We start from the raw sequence: 20912 nt of genomic DNA on the forward strand, positions 1-20912 counted from the left end.
CTTGACTGCCCAAGGGCCCATTCCCCAAATCCCTTTGCCTCTCGGAGGATTCCCATCTTGGGGCGGGGCACTGAAAGGCAGGACCACTTTTGAGAGTTTCCCAGGTCCCCCCAGCCATTGGCTGTATGGCCACAGCTCTCAGGTAGGGAAAGACGTGGGGTTATGCAGCTATGTATACGCACACACCATCCAGATTAGTGTCAACAGAGAATAGGCAGAGGGAAGGTAAATACAGTGAGTGGTGTCTGTGAAATCTGTCCGTTAGGAAATGATCCGGGCAGGCGGCGGCTTTCTTGTCCTACCCTTTAACAGACGCCACAATCGTATGTTAGTGTCATGTTTGTGGGGGACTATAAGCTGGTTGGCCGGGGCTCGTCCCCTCTGGGGCAGCGGGGAGCCAGACCGCCTCGCTACTTTGGTCAGTTGTGTCGGGAAATTAGCTCGGCTGTGCGGTAAACAGCCAATAGCTCCGGCCCTCAGGCAGGGGCTGAGCAAACAGTTGAATAGTAGCAGGTCGAGGCCCTGGATCAGGGCGGGGCATCAAATAATCAGTGGCTCAGGCCCTCAGGCAGGGGCTGAGCAAACAGTTCAATATTAGCAGGTCCAGGTCCTGGATCAGGGCAGGGCAACAAACAATCAGTGGCTCAGGCCCTCAGGCAGGGGCTGAGCAAACAGGTTGAACAGCAAACCCCAGGCTCCTGGCTCTGAGTGGCCGGGGAGAGGGGGAGACGGCCACCCGCGAGGTGGGTGGCAGGGGGCAAGCAGGCCCACCCACTCCACTGTGTCCCAGCCCGGGGCCCTAGCCGCGGCAGAAGACCCGCTGCTGTGTCTGTGGGGATCCTGACCACAACACACTGACCTTGGCTCTGGCAGTGTTGCAGCCGGACTCGGGGCGGCTACCCCAGGGCTACTTCCTTTCTCCCTCTCTAGAGGTTCCTGGATCCGGACGGCATCCTCCACGGGGTCACACACCATGGACTCCTCGGGATAGCTGGTGAGTGGTAGGGTTGGCAGCTCCTCAGGGTAATTGGCACGTGGTAGGCCTGGCATTCCCTTGAGGGAATGGGCGAGTGGTAGGTTTGGCAGCATCTCTGGGCTCGGGCTACCATCAGGCGTTGGCTGGTCTGGCCAGTCCTCGGGTCGGCCGCTGATCTCCGTGGTCTCCCCACCGGGAGCTACGCCACAAGTGTCTAGTCACTCCGGTGCCTGAGAGTCAAGTGAGCTCTGGGGTCGGGCTTTTATACTTCCTGTCCTTCGCCCTGACCTCTGAGGGGCAGGCGTAGGGTTTCCTGGCTCCGCCCACTTTGGTGTCCAGAGAGGCTCGTCCCCCTCTGGGGCGGCGGGGAGCCAGACCGCCTCGCTACAGGGACAAATAAAAATGCAGCCACAGTAAGAATTGTGTCCATTTTTCAGTTCCAGTCCTTTAAGCAAACAGATAGTCCCATTGACTTGACACGGGTTACTCACCGGTTTAGAGTTAAACGTCCTTTCCAAGATCAGGACTTTGGTGATCAAATTTAATAGGAAAAACTTTAAAAAAGAGGCATCTTCTCTGTAGGAAGTAGGTTTGAGTTTGTTTTCACAGCTACTAAGCTCTGCTGTGTGTGCGAATATGGGGAATTTTTATTTCAAACATTTTCAGCATTTCATGATGCAGCCATTTGGGACTTTATGCAGTTTTGTATCCAATTGTAATGTTCACCTCACCAAAACTCAAACAGATTGACATCAAATACATCTTTAATATAGTGATACTCAAACTTTCAATCTGCAAGTGTCTCTTTAATGTGTCCCCTGTAGATCTTTGCAGCACATGATATTAAACTACTGTGTGATTTAACTATTAATCAATCTAAGTTATTAACCAATCAGGATGCTTTTACTGAGTTATTAACCAATTGTAGTTGATAAAATAATAATACTTGGTCAGTCATTTTGCTATGAGAATAATAAATAATAATAATAATAGATAAAGAGATATAAATTAAATATTCCCCTGTCATACTGTTTAAAGATGAATCTATAGTACTATAGTAAATGAAGCAATGAATTCTCACTACTGTGGCTCTTTTGGGGAATGTTGATGGCTAATTTGGCTCCTGACGCACTGAGGTCTGAGTGTCGCTGGTTTAAAATGTTGAGCCTGGTTCTGCCCTGCTTTGCCTCTTGCAATGTCAACATTTTTTCATCAACATGCAATTTTGGCCAAAAAAAACGACTTTTTGTCTAAAGCAAAAATTTTGCAGGGGAAATTCATTTTTGACGGTGTTCCTTTTTTAATGCAAAACCAGAAACTGTTTTTTAAGCTGAAATTTTTGTAAACCTAAGAATTGTAACTTAAAACAGCTTTCAAGCACCCCCAACATTTTCAGGTTTGGGGTTTCAGTTTTTTATTTAAAAGATTCAGAGGAAAATGTTGACAACGTTTAATTTTTGACATTTCTCTGAAAAAAATAGCAAATTTTCCAAGCAGCTGCCTCATTTCCCCAGTGCAAGGGGAGTGTTAAGCTTTACCATTGTGATTTGCAAAGGAGACAAAGCTGCAATGCTGCTCCCTCTGGAACTGCGTAGCCACTGTGTGTAGATTTTGGTCCTCTCTACCCCAGCCACTTTGGGGCCAGCATGGCATCTTCCCTCCATCTCGAGGGGCAGAGCCCCTCATTGCAAATCCACTCCACCTGCTCCCTATTTCCCACAGAGAGGCCTCGAGCGGCCCAGATGGCCTTGTACAGACTTTCCACGCTGAGGTGATTTCACCCCTTTCTCCCTAAGCTGTCCCTCACTCTCTTTTCACTATCATTGCAGATTTATCAAGGTGGAGAATTAAACAAGTTGCTGTTTTGGGCAAAAAAGTACCCCATGCCTACCCCAGATGGATTGGAGGTTTCATGGCTGCCTTAACAGTCAACCACCCTGATTATGCCAACACTGTGTTTGGCCATGGAGGTACGGTCATTGGAGCTTAGTTCAGAAAGGTTCGCACTTGATGCTCTCTCCCACTGCAAAGGCCAAGTGTTATTTCCACAGAGAACCATTCAGACTCTTCTTCCTGCTTCTCTCTTCTTTCGATTATTGCAATTCCCTCCTTTATACCCTTCCGAAATGCGTAACTCTTCAGCGTTAAATTGGAGTACTTTCTATACTCACCCACAACGGGAAATGGGAACCAAACACCTGTACCCTCAGAAATGTGTCTATCTTAGGGTTTCCTAGAGCACCCACCACCATAGTATCTAAGTTGTTCCCAGGAAAAGCAGCACAGAACATCTCCTACATGACATCCCAGAGTCTTCCGTTGTTCTCTATTTCTAGTGTAGGAAGAAAAAAGCACTGAAGTTGGCTACTGCAGGTTTGTATAGAGAGGACTCTCTGGATCAGCCATTTTGGAAAACAACAGGGGTCTGGTCCTCAAGGGACTAGCAACACCAATCAGGGCCCCGATTGCCCAGATGAAAGGAGCTGCCTGGCCTTGGTGGGGCAGTCCCTGGCTGGAACCAGAGAAGAGAAGGCGGGTGCCCCTCTATGGCCATAGGGGCCTGACAATAGGTGGAGCTCATGGCTGGCTGAACCTGCACAGTTGGGATTGCAGAGAGAGGAATCTGGGGACGCTGGCCCTGAGCTAGGGCGGAGATAAAGGGCCTGGTTAGAAAAAGCCCAGGGAAATATCAGCGATGGTTTGGAGTGGGCAGTACATGGCTGCTGTGCATAGGGGCTCTGGGCTGTAACCTGGAGAAGTGGGTGAGCCAGGTTCCCTTACTGGCCACAGTTAAAATGGTTTAAACCCCAGAAAGGGGTGAGACTTGTATGGGAGCCCAAACAAAGGGCTGAATTTAAAAGGTCCAGACCTGAGGCTGGAGAGCAAATAGCCTGTTTATTTACTAGATTCTTTAATACCCTGAAAGGGTCATTCAGAGTTTGTGGCTATGGCTTGGAGTGCCAAGTCATAGAAGACCTGCCATGGTTGTCTGGCAGCCTGCAGAGGCACCAGGAATGAGAAAAGACTGGTGGTACCACCTGTAGCCATTAGGAGGCACTGAAGAGGTGAGTGCCTGTTTTCACGTTGCCAGTTACACAAAAAAGGGAAGTAACATGTATTTGAAACTCACTCGATGTTGCATAGAATGCTTTCCTCATTCTTATTTATAAGAACATAAGAATGGACATACTAGATCAAACTGATGGTCCATCTAGCCCAGTATCTTGTTTCACACAGAGGCCAGTGTCAGATGCTTCAGAGGCAGTGGACAGAACTGGGTGATTTTTCGAGTGACTCATCCCCTGTCACCCAGGACCAACTTCTGGCAGTTGGAGGTTTAGGGACACCCAGAGCATGGGGTTGCATCCCTGGCCGTCCTGTCTAATAGCCATTGATGGACCTATCCTGCATGAACTTATCTAAACTATGTTTTAAATGTAGTTAGACTTTTGGCCTCAAAACATCCCCTGGCAACAAGTTCCACAGGCTGACTGTGTTTGGGGTGAACAAGGACTTCCTTATGTTTGTATTAAACCTGCTGCCTATTAATTTCATCAGGTGACCCCCTGAGTCTTGTGTTATGTAAAGGGGGAAATAACACTTCCTGCTTCACTTTCTGCACACCAGTCATGATTTTATAAACTTCTATCACCTCACTCCTCAGTCACCTCTTTTCTAAGCTGAACAGTCCCCGTCTTTATAATCTCTCCTCCTGTGCAAGCTGTTCTATGCCACTAACTATGTTTGTTTCCCTTCTCTGTACCTTTTCCCATCCTAAAATATCTTTTTTGAGATGGGGCGACCAGAACTGTATGGAGTATTCAAGGTAGATTTATATAGTGGCATTGGATATTTTCTGTTTTATTCTCTATCCCTTTTCTAATGGTTCCTCTAATTCTGTTACAATAAACGAGGTGAAGGTGGCTCTTGCCCTCACCCTCCTCTGCTTCAAACTCTCACCGGATCCAGCGAAATCCCCCAAGGAAAATATGTCTGCTCCAAGAACGAGATTCACCTACCCCTGAAGAAACTTCACTGACACTAATATCCCCAGGGCAGGGGTGTGAAATACAATAGGCTTAATTTTGATTGAATAATGCTGTCAAAATAGCCTGTGCATTAGCTCTGCAGTCACAGCTCTGATCATTCTTCTGTATGATTAACCCAAGATATGAAAAGGGAAGTGGGCCTGGGGACAAGTTATTAATTTTTATTTATCATCTTTGTAGTTATTCCCCTTCCAATATGGGAGTAGCTATGCTAGTATAGAGTACTCTTATGCAGATATACCTGTACCTGACACTAGGGGGGGCTATTTCATTCTATGTGGTTTTCAAATAACATACCCCTTTCTTCAAATAATGTTCTCTACTGCATATCCTCATCTGAGATATGGTCATAATATACCTATGATTAGATTACCAAGTTTTACCAAATAAAATGTGTTGTCTGCCATTACAGGATTTTTCTTCCCTACCCTCAGGTTGAAAAACACTGCTTACCAGCATAGTCAAAGCAGGACAACTTCCTTGTGTATGCAATTTGCGCCGTACTGCAGAAAGGTGTGTGGCAGAACCAGGATCTCAAATGTTCAGTGAGCAATTTCATCCGCATGAGTGATCTGCCCTGTTTGTCCAGATTCAATTCAAGTGTGAAACCTTTTACCAACTTGTATCTATCTCAGTTATCTTGAGATTTCACAGGCGTGTCACTGATGCTGCATTAAATAGCGAGTATTAAACAAATTCTAATGTGATCTTGTGAGCAGTTTAGCTTTCCAAATATAAGTTGAGCAGGATTCAGGCTCTCAGATCTTCTCTATGGATCTCATGAGAAATTGACGCTCCTGCTGTATCCTTATCTGATGTCCTCACCCCCTCTCGTATCTGGAAGGCTGAAATATTATCATTTGTACTACAATAATGCCAAGAGGCCCCAGCTGAGGTAGGGGCCTGATTGGGGCCCAGATGCTGTGGAAACATAGTGTTATGATAAATAAGTTCCCAACAGGAGGTGCTACACTATGATTATGTATTGGAAGTTAGACTACTGCTTGAAGATCCAGGAAACTCTAGTTCTTCTTCGAGTGATTGTTCATGTCCATTCCAAGCAGGTATGTGCGTGCCGCATGCACACCAGCTGGAAGATTTTACTATAGGAGCGTCCATAGGGTCGGCTTCGGCGCCCCCTGGAGTGGCGCCTTCATGGTGCTGTATATAGGGGCCAGACGACCCTCCACCCCCTCAGTTCCTTCTTACCGCCGGTGACGGCTAGCTGGAACTTCGCTTGCTCTTCAGCAATCGTGGCAGTGTTCCGTCATTGTTGTAAATAGTTAGTTAGTTTGTTGTTTAGTGTTAGCTTAGTTAGTTAGTAGTTGGGGGGGTTTCCCCAAGTTTTTGTCGCCCCGCTGGGGCATGCCCGGGTCCCCAGGGTTCAAACTCTGCCGGGACTGCGGGAAATTCATGCCGAAGAGTGACCCGCACTCTTCGTGCCTAAGGGAGAGCCACCAAAGAGATAAGTGCACTATTTGCAGGGCTTTTCGCCCCAGGACTGTCAAAGATAGAGAGCAGAGACTTAAAGTCCTCCTAATGGAGGCGGCCCTGAGGCCGCAATCAAATCCTGGGCCTACCGAGCCGGCACCCAGCACTTTATCCTCGGTGCGTAGTGCCCCGGCACTGGCGATGAGTCGTGAGGCCAAGGCCTCCAAACCCCGGCACCGGAGAGAATTGGCACACAAGAAACCAGCCTCGATGAGACATCGTTCCCCATCGCCAGTGCCGGTTAAAAAGAAGAGGCCTGTGAGGGAACATTCCCTCCACCGGGACTCTAAGGGGCCGGCGCCGTCCTCGAATGCTACAGGACAGTCCGCGCCGCATACCCATTCAGCCATCCCGTTGACTCCTCCCCCGGGAGGGTACGGTCGAGTCCGGACAGGCCTAGATCCTCGGATATGATGGAGGAAGTGCGCCTCCCATTGACGCCGGAGGCGTTCGAGGCCGCCTCAGACCTCTTGAGCCTCCCAGTGCCGGCGTCGCCGCACCAGTGCAGAGAACCTCCGGCTACTGCTCGACCCCATTATCAATCTAGGGGCAAACCGGCAATGCTCTCGCCGCGCTCCCCGCACCGCGCCACTCTAGCGGCACCGGTGCAGACAGCACCCTCTTCGGCGACAGTGGGTACCGCACCTCCTATGTCCTCCTACTCAGAGACTTCGGACTCGGAGGTGGACTCGTACCGCTCTAACAGATCGAGGAGTAGGCGATCGTCCTCGCGTACGAGTACCCAACCGTACCCACCGCAGTGGCAGCAGCAGTGGCGACCGCCCCCACAGTGGCCGTTCTGGATGCCGGGGGCCTACCACCAGTCAGTGGGTTAGGCGTATGGACCCCGCTCACGAGCCGCATCTGTCTCTTCGACGTCGGCGGCCCCGCCGCTAATGCCACCCTCACCTGCACCGCCGTCTGACAGGAGTGTGCCACAAAGGGACACGGCACCGCCTATCCAGACAACGGCACCGACGGGGACCTTGCTCCCAACGCCGCAGGCACCGTCCAGCATGCCTCGTCGCTCGGTGTCGACCCAGGTACTGGCCGCGGTGCCGCATCCTGAGCCCGCACCGGCCGCGCAGCCTGAGTACCGTGTGCCGCAGGCCCTCGTAGAGGGAGAGGGGGTAGATGAAGGCTCTCTTCAGAGGATCTCTTCCTCCTCATCTCCGGATGAGGCAGTAGCGGGAACTTCAGCGGCACCAGCCCTAGAGGACAATAGGATCCTCCAACAGCTGCTTACTCGAGCAGCCCAGAGCCTCTCGATCCAGACTGAGGAGATCAAGGTGGATACAGATCCGGTGGTGGACATCCTGACCCCATCGGGCCCATCCAGGGTAGCCCTACCTCTCATAAAGACCATTACGGACACAACCCACACCTTGTGGCAAACTCCAGCCTCATTGGCCCCTACGGCTAAAAGGACTGAGAGGCAATATTTTGTTCCATCCAAGGGGCTATGAACATCTTTATACACACCCTCCCCCGGACTTCCTAGTGGTAGATGCGGCCAACCAGAGGGAACGCCAAGGGTTCCAGGGAGCTACCCCCAAAAGAGAGAGGCCAAAAAGTTGGACCTGTTCGGGCACAAGGTATATTCAAAGGGGGGCCTGCAGTTGCGCATTGCCAATCAGCAAGCCATAGTGAGCCGGTATGGACACAACACGTGCTCGGCTTTGTCCACAGGAGTCGCGAACCGAGTTTTCAGCCCTGGTTGAAGAGGGGAGATTGATTACCCGGGCTTCCCTCCAGGCGGCCTTGGACGCGACCAATTCAGCCTCATGTACGTTGGCGACTGGTCTGGTCATGAGGCGCGGAGCCTGGCTTCAAGTTTCCGGCCTCCTTTATGAGGTCCAACAAACGATCCAAGACCTCCCCTTCAAAGGGCCCACGCTCTTCTCGGAGAAGACAGATAAGAGGCTTCATAACCTAAAGGATTCACGGACCACCCTCCGTTCATTAGGCCTACACACCCCGGTCACCCAGCGTAGGCAGTTCAGGCCACCACAGGCCCCATGGCCGTACCAGCCTCAAAATCGAGGGGATGCCTTGCGCAGAAGGGCAAGGACGGGCAGGAGCCAACAACAGCAGCCCTTTGGCCAGTCATCTGCCCAACCAAGGCCTACACAGGGGCCTAGATCACCATTTTGATGGCTTGGTCGAGGACGACCTCCCAGTCAGAACCCTGGATCCGTCCAACCTTACCTTCTCGTCACGTCTGTCCCCCTTCTATCGTGCGTGGGCCCGGATCACATCGGACGCTTGGGTGCTTCGCACGGTAGAGAGGAGATATTCTATCCAGTTCTCCTCCCTCCCGCCCCACCAGCCCCCCTCCCCGTCCCTCTTCAGGGACCCCTCTCATGAGCAACTTCTACTTCAAGAAGTTCAATCCCTCCTCACATCAGGGGCAGTAGAGGAGGTTCCTCAGGAGCAATGGGGCAGGGGGTTTTATTCTCGCTATTTCCTAATACCAAAAGCAAAAGGGAGCCTCAGACCTATTCTGGACTTGCAGCGTCTCAACAAGTTTGTAAAGAAGCTCAAGTTCCGCGTGGTCTCCCTGTCCTCCATCATTCCTTCCATGGATCCAGGAGACTGGTGTGCCGCCCTCGACTTAAAGGACGCAAACTTTCACATTGCAATAATCCCTCAGCACAGGCGTTACCTCAGGATTGTCGTGGGCAATGCTCATCTACAATTTACGGTTCTGCCCTTTGGTCTGTCAGCAGCCCCAAGGGTCTTCACGAAGTGCATGGCAGTCATGGCAGCCTTCCTGCGCAGGCAGGGGATTCAGGTGTTTCCCTACCTGGACGATTGGCTCATCAAGGGCAGGACCAAGGCGCAGGTGGAGGCTCAGGTGGTCTTTACCAGGCACACCTTCCGCTCACTCGGCCTCTTACTCAATGAGGCCAAGTCCACACTATCTCCAACCCAAAAAATCAAATTCATGGGGCAGTTCTGGACTCGACACATGCCAGGGCATATCTCCCAGAGGCCAGATTCCAGACTATGTCCAACATTATTCTCGGCCTCCAACGTTACCCGACCACCACAGCAAGAAACTGCCTCAAATTACTAGGGCACATGGTGGCATGTACCTACATGGTGAGACACGCAAGACTTAGACTGCGCCCACTCCAGTCCTGGTTGGCAGGAGTTTATCGGCCAGTCAGGGACTCCCTAGAATCAGTGGTAACATTAACTCGTCTGGTGTTGGATTCCCTTCAATGGTGGCTCGACCCGCGGGAGGTCTGCGTGGGAGTGCCTTTCCTCGACCCCGAGCCCTCCCTTTCCCTGGTAATGGACGCATCGGATCGGGGATGGGGTGCACATCTGGGCAGCCTCAGAACCCAAGGCCTTTGGTCATGAGAGAATCTTTCGTTGCACATCAATGTCAGGGAATTACGAGTGGTGCGCCTCGCATGCATAGCCTTCAAATCCCAGCTGGCAGGCAGGTGCATTTCTGTCCTTATGGACAACACTCAAGCGATGTTCTATATCAACAAACTGGGTGGTGCTTGCTCCTCTCCCCTGTGCCGGGAGGCCCTCGCATTATGGGACTTTTGCGTACAGAACGTAATTCACCTGACAGCGTCCTACCTCCCGGGGATGCTCAACGGGCTTGCGGACGCCCTCAGCCGCTCGTTCCAGGGTCACGAGTGGTCTATCCGCTGGGATATAGTACTCTCAATTTTCCGACTCTGGGGTCATCCCCAGGTGGACCTGTTTGCCTCCAGCGAGAACAGGAAGTGTCATCAATTCTGCTCCCTCATGGGACGCAGTCCGGGGTCTCTAACAGATGCCTTTCTCTTCTCTTGGGCAGACGGGCTATTTTACGCCTTTCCCCCGATTTCCATGTTTCACAGAGTAATCCTCAAGGCCCGCAGAGATTACGCTTGGCTCATCCTGATAGTGCCGGCGTGGCCGCGCCAGCACTGGTACACGTCTCTCCTGCACATGTCTATGCGGGTGCCCCTCAGGTTGCCCTTACTACCGGACTTGATCACACAGGATCGCGGTCGCCTCCTTCATCCGAACCTGGAGTCACTCCACCTTAAAGCCTGGATGCTCCATGGCTAAACCCTGTGGAGATGCAATGCTCTCATCAGGTCAGGCAGGTCCTCCTTGGCAGCAGGAAGCCTTCAACAAGGACCACATACTTGGCCAAGTGGAAGTGCTTCTCGCTTTGGGCCACACAACGAGGTCATGCTCCCTTGCTCGCTCCGATCCCTCTTATCCTGGTCTATTTACTATATTTCAGACACCTGAGACTGACTCTCTCTTCGGTTCGAGTACACCTTGCCGCCATCTCGGCGTTCCACCCTGGAGTGGGGGGTACCTCAGTGTTTGCAAACCCACTCGTTGGTCGCTTCCTCAAGGACCTTGACAGGTTGTTCCCGCACATTCGTCAACCCGTCCCTGCGTGGGACCTCAATTTAGTCCTGTCCGTCCTCACAGGCCCCCCCTTCAAGCCGCTGGCTTCATGCTCGCTGTTGTATCTTTCATACAAGGTCGCGTTCTTGGTGGCAATCACATCAGCCCAGAGAGTGTCGGAACTCAGAGCTCTGACATCTGAACCTCCATACACCGTCTTCCACAAGGACAAGGTCCAACTCAGGCCGCACCCAGCGTTCCTCCCTAAGGTGATTTCCCCATTTCACATGGGTCAAGACATTTTTCTCCCGGTGTTTTATCCAAAACCGCACTCCTCTGTGAAGACGCATAGGCTGCATTCCCTGGACGTTCGCAGGGCTCTCGCGTTCTATATCGAAAGGACAAGATCCTTCAGGAAATCAACCCAACTTTTTGTCGCCCTCGCCGACAGGATGAAAGGGCTCCCGGTCTCGTCACAGCGAATCTCGGCTTGGATCAGAACCTGCATCCAGGAGTGCTACAGTCGGGCCAATATACCAGCCCCGCCTATCACGGCCCACTCCACAAGAGCGCAGGCCTCTTCTGCTGCGTTTCTGGCCCAGGTCCCGGCGCAGGAAATTTGTAGAGCCGCCACCTGGTCCTCAATCCACACCTTTACAGCGCACTATGCCATCATGCACCAGGTCAGAGATGATGCTGCCTTTGGCCGCGCAGTACTCCAGTCTGCAGTGACCTCCGACCTCACTGCCTAGGTTCAGGTTTGTGAGTCACCTGCTTGGAATGGACATGAACAATCACTCGAAGAAGAAAAAACAGTTACTCACCTTCTCGTAACTGTTGTTCTTCGAGATGTGTTGTTCATGTCCATTCCAATACCCGCCCTCCTGCCCCTCTGTCAGAGTATTGGCAAGAAGGAACAGAGGGGGTGGAGGGTCGGCTGGCCTCTATATACAGCGCCATGAAGGCGCCACTCCAGGGGGCGCCGGAGCTGACCCTACGGACGCTGCTATGGTAAAATCTTCCGGCTGGCATGCACGCGGCGCACACATACCTGCTTGGAATGGACATGAACAACACATCTCGAAGAACAACAGTTACGAGAAGGTGAGTAACCGTTTTTTATGTCTCTAACCCACACATCTCCGGGTGTGGTGTTCTGTCCCATCTAGTGGCACCCAGACCATTTAGAGAGAGATTAATAAGTCTGCTCTACAGCCTTATTTAGCAGCTGTGTGGCTTTCAGCTCATGCAGTAGAGGCTGAAGCATTTAGCTCCAGAGGTCCCAGGTTTGATCCTGCCCATCGACAACTGGGGTCTGTCAGTACTACAAGTGTTGAAAGCCCCGTGGCGTGGCGTGGCTTTGGCTGGCCTGGATCAGCTGACTCAGGCTGGAGCATGTTGCAATATAAAATTGTAGTGTAGATGTTTGGGCTCAGGCTGGAGCCCAGGCTTGGAGACCACATAAAGGGGGAGGGTTTCAGAGCTAAAGTTGCAGCCTGACACCAAATATCTATACTTCAATATTTAGCCCCACAACAAAAGCCCACATCACCTGACCCATGCTCTGAAATGTGAGGAGGTGGGTTTTTTATGGCTTATTGAAGCAAATCAGTCACATTCCTCAATGAGTGTGTTTTACCAGATCAGCTACTTCTCTGACCTCTTGCATTAAAGCCCCAGGGAGGTATACTGAAATTCTACAAACATACAGAGCCACATTTGGTGTACGCACCCTGTTTGCACCAGGGCTGAATTGGGCCTATAGTGCAAAGAGCAATGAAATATTTAGCGGTTCCTTGTGTCCTTTTCTTGTTTCAATATAAACTGTGAGGTTATCAGCAGGAATATTTCTATAGCCTCACAGACAGAAAGGACCAAAAACTGAGCTGAAGATCTGACTCAAAATGTGCTTGCATTTACAGCCCTTTACCTCCATAAAGGCCAGAAATGTACTTCTAATTGGAAGATGACATGTTTTTCAAAGCATACAGAAAAATCCACATTAAACCCAGAGTCTTGGAGTGACCAGGAAAACTGATCCATCAGTTACTGAACATAGCAGCTTTCCACCTAGTTGGTTTCTTTGTTTGTTATGTAACTAGTGATAGTTTAGGTAGAACCTAAGACAAATAGAGATAATTTGTATTAAAGTCCAAGGGTGATTTAAATGGTCTTTCAAGAAGCAGAAGGAATGACGCAGACTGCAGCCAGTCTTCTCCAGAAAGTTTTACTGGGATCTTAATATTTGCTAGGTATCTCTATGGTATGTTACTCATTTTGTATCTGCCAACTAATTGGTAGCTTATGCTGTATGTTCTAGTTAAATAATACGATACACTTGAGTTTAAACGATTAAAGAATCACAGCCCCTTCACATAACCACAGATGCACTGGCATGTGACTGTTCCTCGGTAGTCACATTTCTTTGACGAATTAAGGCAACCTGTTTGAGCACACTCTAGTGTCAGCGGACAATTGTGTGTGTGAGACAGTAATGATTTACAAGGAGTGTATTTGGAAGGTAGGTGTAACTTGATGGCTAGATGTAGTGTATATTCCGTGGATGATAGAGCCATCTCTCCTTTCTTTTAGTGGTCTTTTGTAAGAGGCACATTTGTCACACCTCCACCTGAGCCCCTCCTCTTGCTTACTCACCAGACTGCCGTGAGGGGATCCAGCCGTGGAATCCCCTGGGTGTCCTAAGCCTCCAGAGTCTGAACAGAGTCCAGGCACTGTCCTCATCTTAATGTCTGGAGTCCTTCTTGTCTCAGTGCCTGCCTTGTGTTCCGAAACATGGAGCTGTCTCCACCCAGCTCTCCGATTCTGCCCTTGGCCACTCCATCCCCTCTCCCTCTCCTGCCCAAAACTCCTCTGCAGCTCTCAGTCATCTCCCTGTGAGTCCTTTTCTAACCTTTCAGGTCCTTGGTCAAGTGACTCCTGGAACAGCCTTAACAAATGATAGACCTCTACTAGGCAACTTCATTGTTCTGACTGACAAACCAGTTTTCCTGGTTGAGATCTAGACTATTGTTTAATATGTTTGTATTTGACTAGAGGACCATCCTGAGTTAACGGCCCTCTATTGTCAGCCCTGTCAGAATTTCAGTCCAACCTGGAGGTAAAGAGGGAACAGAGAAGACAGCACTCAAAGCCCCCACATTCAAAATGGAGTTTGCTGCTTGCTAAAGATATGCCCAGAGAGTCCATAATCTCACACTGAATCCACAAATCGTACAGATTTCCCAAACAGTCGTACCCTGACAATCAGCAGAGTCTCTTGTTGGGGTGGCAGTGTTATCTAGTGGCTAGGACACTACATTGGGAGACTTGGGTTCTGCTACTGACTGACACTGCATGACCTTGGGAGAGGAAGAGGAAGTCTCCTTACTCTCTCCCGTCCCTCCTTCACCCCTTGTGTCAGAATCTAGCCCCTCTGCAGACCTTCCCTTTAGGCTGGGGAGAAACGTAAGGAACCCCGCATGTGCAATGAACTCCTGGGATGCAGACAGGTACAGCTGCAGGCCTTGCTGTCCCTCGAATGCAGATACTGCTTCCTGCTTGCTCCCTCTGGAGGACAAGAAACCTCATGGAGGGAGGATGAGTGGTAAGGAGGAAGCTGGGACATGCTTGTCCCCTCCCCCTTCACTAGCCCGTGGAAAGGGCGTGATGCACCAAGGGAGACACATGGCATCCCTTAGAAGGGATATAGCAATGGACTTACTAGTACCCCCTGCACAGTGCAGCAGCGGGTGGAAATTTCTCTCTCCTCCTAGAGCTTCCCCAGCCTAATACAAAGCTGAGCTTAAATCAGGTTTGCACAAACTACGGCCCTCGGGCCACATCCGGCCCCTCCCCTGCTGTCCCCCCTCCCACGCAGCCGCAGCTCGCTCGCTCCGCCGCCGGGGCAATGCTCAGGTCGGTGGGGCTGTGAGCTCCAGGCTTAAATGGTATGCACAGTCCTGCATAATTACATTGCCACCCAATCATTGCTGAGTTAAAATGATCATTTCTATAAAACGATCACTCTTTCGATCTACAGGAGTCTGCTTATGTCTTGCCAGTGACTTTACTTTAGGTAACTGGGACTAAGTGTGGTTTATAACCCAAACTGCACATGAAAAAGGCTTTAACTATGCACACAGGGCTCTGTATACTGCCAAGTTCTGCAGCCACAGAGTTGGGGCAGAATCCATCCCTTGTGTCAAAACTATGCTTCTGAACATTGATGAATCCGGCCAATCAATTTTAACCTTTTCCCTGAACGAAAAATATATTTTTCGGACGCTGCTGTCCACAATGCCCAGGCCTCTCTCAGTGCTGCTACTTGAAAGCCTCGTGTACTTGGCTCCGATCAGTTCTTGCAACACTCACTTTAGCACTCAGAAGGATGTCCAGAAAGTCCAGGTGGCACCTCCTCTGGATCTTTTCAAGCTGTCGCTCATCTTTAAGGAACTCCTTTCTTTCTCTGATCACTTTATCTGCATCAGGAAAACATTAAAGTAATTATATCTCATTTGGAGCGATATGTGCACTGTGATTCTCCAGAACCCCAATGGATCCCAAAATACCCGGGAATCAGAACTCTTTGATTCTCATACTTTCTGAAATGAGATGGATCACTCTGCGTGGCTTCCGGGGGACATAAAGAGGTGCCTGAACTACCTACACCGACAGGCGCTTCTCCCGTTGGTGTAGGTGCTCCACCTCCCTGAAAGGCGGTAACTATATCGATGGGAGAAGACCTCCCATTGACTTAGGGCTGTCTACACCACAAGTTAGGTCAGTATAACTACTGTGACAAAGTTCAGTCCTTGACCCCATGGGTCCTGCATTTCCTGACGGATTTTGCTAGCCTCAGAGGCTCACTGTGACCCTCCACATAGCCCTTCTCTCTCTAGAGGCAAGGGTCACAGTCTACTGAGCCATTTTCATCATAAGCCAGCAAGGGAGGCAAGGAGAAGCAGCCCTCCCTCGCACAGTCTCTGTTGTCTCCCAGTATCAGTGATTAATCAGGGAGGGGAGGGGGGAGCCCAGGCCGGCCTTTAACCCGGGCTCCAGCCCAGGGACCCTAAAATTAGCAGCTATGAAAGCTGACTTTTTGGAAATAGGATGTGTACAATTCCCTGGGCTACTTCCCCACAGCAGCCCCCACTCAATATCTTCTTCACAATTACCTCCTTCCTTGCACCTGGTATGGATTCGTACTACTTCGTTCCTCCAACAGCACAGCTCCCTCCTATAGCTCCTGACACCCACACCTCATTAACTAACTGGGAGGCTTTTAACTAGTTCCAGCCAGTCCTTGATTGGCTTCAGGTAAGGATCTTAATTGGCCCCAGATGTCTTGATTAACCTGGAGCAACTGCCATTTGGTTACCATGGAATCAGGGATTTGTTTAGCCTGGGGCTAACATACCTGTTCCTCACTACTTTACTGTAGCCATCTGGCCTTGCCCCATCACACTACCTTGCTCAGGGGTGTGGATTTTCCACATCGCTGAGTGCCGTAGTTATACCGACATAGGTCTGCATTGTAGACTAGGGCTTATCTTGGAGCCTGGCTCAAATCCTTAATGAGAGGTGAGAAGAGGATAGTGGGAAATACCCATATGGTGATGTGCTAATCTGCAGGCCTTGCGGAATCGACGCCCTTGAGAACTGAGCCAGTAAACGAGATGGTTGTGATGCAGAGGCGTCTGGACTCTCAGATGCACCATCAAGCTGAGGTCCATGACCGTTTGGATATATAAGTTGTCACTACTGTGACAGACCCAGACCATTGGGGTACAGGAGTCTGGTAGAGGGCAAATATACTGGTCACTGGATGAGTAGTTTTCTGTTCCCTGAGTGACTAGAGAAGGGGCTGCACTAGAGTAATCAGGAACCTGCTAGAACCAGTTAAGGCAGGCAGGCTAATTAGGACACCTGGAGCCAATTAAGAAGAAGCTGCTAGAATCAATTAAGGCAGGATAATCAGGGCACCTGGGTTTTAAAAGGAGCTCACTTCGGTTTGTAGTGCGAGAGTGTGAGGAGCTGGGAGCAAGAGGCGCAAGGAGCTGAGAGGGAGAGGGTGTGCTGCTGGAGGACTGAGGAGCACAAGTGTTATCAGACACCAGGAGGAAGGTCCTGTGGTGAGAATAAGGAAGGTGTTTGGAGGAGGCCATGGGGAAGTAGCCCAGGGAGTTGTAGCTGTCATGCAGCTGTTACAGGAGGCACTATAGACAGCTGCAGTCCACAGGGCCCTGGGCTGGAACCCGGAGTAGAGGGCGGGCCCGGGTTCCCCCCAAACCTCCCAATTGACGTGGACTGTGGGTTCTTCCAGAGGGGAAGGTCTCTGGGCTGTTCCCCAACCCACACGGTGAATCTCTGAGGCAAGAAAATCCGCCAATAAGTGCAGGACCCACCAAGATAGAGGAGGAACTTTGTCACACTACAGAGAGAGAATCAAGGGAGAGATGGATAACGACTGGGCAGCGAGTTTGAGCGCATTGGGGGAGAGATTGCAAAGATTTCAGAATGGTTGATTTTAATGGTAAGTGTGTGGTTAGGGCAAGACCAAGCTCAGCCAACACGAGAGCAATGTGAACAGGCAGTAATGCAGTAGACTGCCTCAGAGAATGGACTTTTCCTTCCAAAGCATTCGGGCCAGCCTGCACAAGGCTAAGCAGTGTTCCCAGCCGGGGAATAACTTGAGTGTTTGTAGTTGAATGTCTTGAGCTTGCAGGACTTCTGCCTGGCCTTGCACCCCCAGTGTAAGCGTCTGATAAGCCATGTGCCCTGTTCTATGAGGTGCCAAGTGCCCTCAGCTCTCCTTTATTGCAATAGGAGTGGCAGGCGCTCGGTGCCTTCCCAGTTCAGGCTTTTGGGTTGTGAGATTGCGAAACCAAATGTCACTAGTCACATGAAAACCTAGGGCTGATCTTGATCCCATTGAACTCCATAGCAACCCCTCCCCCCCACTAACTTCAACAGAGCAAAATCAGACAGAGGGGCTGGAACAATTTGTGTAGTGGGGGTGCTGAGAGCCATTGAACCAAACTGTAAACCCTGCATCTAATGGAAAGCACTTCAAGCCAGCGGGTGCAGGAGCACCTCCAGCACCCCCAGGTTCCAGCACCTCTGGATCAGACTCACTATGATTTTACCTACTCTTAGATCTGAATAGCTCTATAATACGATTGACTGTATAGGAAACAGATTTCTTGGTTTGCCCTTTGTCTCAGTTAAACAACAACAATCTCACTTTTGTTACCACCCGCAATAAACAACACCTCATTCTCATAAAGATCAGCTGGTGGCATCAATACCTGAGTAGCTTCTGCATTTAAAGGACACCAGCACGTCTAGATCCTGAGGCAGGCAGTAAGAGGTGGTGAAGTGGGTCCCAGCACCCCTGATCCCAATATTCCCGTGTTAGTGACATGAAGATCAAGAGGCTAATGCATCCACTACTTCTATCACATCTGTGTAGTTCCCAGTTCGGACACAATTGCACCGCACTGAATTTAAAGTCATTTAAGGCCAACAAGAACTTTTCTTCAGTATTTGACATCACCTGGTACTGACCTGTCAGTCTGGCGGTTGCTCTGGTAACTGAAGGTGGATTTCATGATGCTGTCGAGAGTCATCAAGCTGACATGTTCAAAGAGCTCCACTGAGTCATCTGTGTGATCAGCTGTTCCCATTTATCCTATTGGAAAAGAGTAATGAGAAGGGAGAACTTTTCTTGGGAGTACAGAATCCTGGTTACAGCCATTCACTTGGGTCTGGGCCACCTCCTGCATCTGGGGATGTTGGGCCTGTGGGCAGGTGGCTGTGATCTTTAACGGTCCAGCCAGTTTCACGGTTAAACCCTGGTCTGTATGGGAGTCTGAGAGATGGCAGGAGCACCTTTTACATGGCTCAATGTCTGCCAAGTCATCACAGGTCACTCTGTGGAGATGTGCAGTGGGTTAGCATGGGCTCGCTTCTGCTCACTGTCCTACACTGCTGCAGTTCTGGGAGCCGACCCAGCATGCACCGGGAAGAACACTCTAAATGTTTTTAAATCATTCTAATCTACTAGGTAAAGGCTCTTAAATCAGGAAGCAGCACTAGGAGGTTTGAACTCATGACAGTGCCAACGGCCGTTCCTACCAGCATCACGCGGACAGAATCTGCCATCATGGTCACGTAAGGTTTCAAAATATCATAGTGAAACCCTGGCGTCAGCAGCCTCTGACGCTGGAACCACTTTGGCCCATTTAAGATCAACAATCCTTGCCCTATGGAGGAGCACAGTGCAAAAGAGCTGGTTAAATCACATCCTACTAAGCAGTGGATGATTTCAGGTGGCATGATACAATCCAGCCATAATATGAATGAATATCTGCTCCATTCTATCCAGTGTATTCATCAGAAGGATGAGAGTTTTTCTTTAGAACCTAAGAACATCCAGACTGGGTCAGACCACTGGTCCGTCTAGTCCAGTGGTTCTCAACCAGAGGTACGTAGAGGTCTCATCCACTCATCTAGATATTTGCCTAGTTTTACAACAGGCTACATAAAAAGCACTAGTGAAGTTCGTACAAACTAAAATTTCATACAATGACTTGTGTGGCAAAGTTCCTCCTCTACCTTGGTGGGTCCTGTGCTTATTGGTGGATTTGCTCACCTCAGTGATCTTCCCCTCTGGTGGAACCCACAGTCTGGGTCAACTCCTCCTGTGTCTGATCAGGAGTTGGGAGGTTTGGGGGGAACCCGGGCCAGCTCTCTACTCCGGGTTCCAGCCCAGGGCCCTGTGGATTGCAGCTGTCTATAGTGCCTCCTGTAACAGCTGCATGACAGCTACAACTCCCTGGGCTACTTCCCCATGGCCTCCTCCAAACACCTTCTTTATTCTCACCACAGGACCTTCCTCCTGGTATCTGATAACGCTTGTGCACCTCAATCCTCCAGGAGCACACCCTCTCAGCTCCTTGTGCCTCTTGCTCCCAGCTCCTCACACGCTCGCCTCACTGACTAACTGGGAGGCTTTTAACTAGTTCCAGCCAGCCCTTGATTGGTTTCAGGTGTCCCAATCAATGTAGCTATCTTCACTGCCTTCTAGAAGGATCTTAATTGGCACCAGGTGTCTTGATTAACCTGTAGCAACTGCCATTTGGTTACCATGGTACCAGGGATTTATTTGACCTGGGGCTAACATACCTGTTCCTCACTACTTTAGTTACTGTAGCCATCTGGCCTTGCCCCATCACACTTGTTTGTACTGCTTTATATACTATACACTGAAATGTAAGTACAGTATTTATATTCCAAATGATTTATTTTATAATTATATGGTAAAAATGTCAAAGTCAGCAATTTTTCAGTAAGTGCTGTGACACTTGTATTTTTATGTCTGATTTTGTAAGCAAGTAGTTTTGAAGTGAGGTGAAACTTGGGGATACGCAACACAAATCAGACTCTTGAAAGGGTTACAGTAGTCTGGTAAGGTTGAGAGCCACTAATCTAGTCCAGTATCCTACCTTCCAACAGTGGTCAATGCCAGGTGCTTCAGAGGCTATGAACAGAACAGGGCAATTATCCAATGACAACGTCGTCTACTCCCGCCTTCTGGCAGTCAGAGGTGAGGGACGCCCAGAGCATAGAGTTGCATCCGTGACCATCTTTGTTATTAGCCATTGATGGACCTATCCTCCATGAACTTATCTATTTCTTTTTTGAACCCAGTTAGACTTTTAGCCTTCACAAATTATCCCGGCAATGAGTACCACAGGTTGACACTGTGTTGTGCGAAGAAGTACTTCTTTTACTGAGTGACATCATTAAACACCCTTGATTTCACTTAGAGCTTTCTGGAAAACCATTTTTTCCCCCTGTGAGAAATTTCAAATGAAAAATCTGTTTGAAAATTTTTAATCAACAATTTTCAGTTTTTCTGTGGGAACCAAACCAAAATTCATTTTGAATCAACCTTTCTGAAATTAAATGTAAGCTTTCAATTTGTTTAGACTTAAAATGTCATTTTGTTTCAACTAAAA

General features: G+C 49.9%; 1 protein-coding gene across 2 annotated transcripts in view; it reads left to right on the forward strand.

Annotated features, from left to right (window-relative positions):
- Positions 1-569: 569 nt before the first annotated feature.
- LOC101946069 (cytochrome P450 4B1-like) overlaps positions 570-20912 on the forward strand; it is a 43103-nt gene continuing 22760 nt past the window's right edge. Inside the window, exons 1-2 of one of the 2 annotated variants that reach the window (XM_065553778.1) lie at positions 570-994; positions 2806-2946. In XM_065553778.1, the coding sequence (XP_065409850.1) occupies positions 2889-2946 (58 nt within the window). In that variant the 5' untranslated portion in view covers positions 570-994; positions 2806-2888. Of the gene's footprint in view, positions 995-2805; positions 2947-20912 lie in introns of those variants that run through there. The other variant, XM_065553779.1, reaches the window with a different exon arrangement.

This window comes from Chrysemys picta, chromosome 8 (genome assembly GCF_011386835.1).
Source record: "Chrysemys picta bellii isolate R12L10 chromosome 8, ASM1138683v2, whole genome shotgun sequence".
Taxonomy (NCBI): domain Eukaryota; kingdom Metazoa; phylum Chordata; order Testudines; family Emydidae; genus Chrysemys; species Chrysemys picta.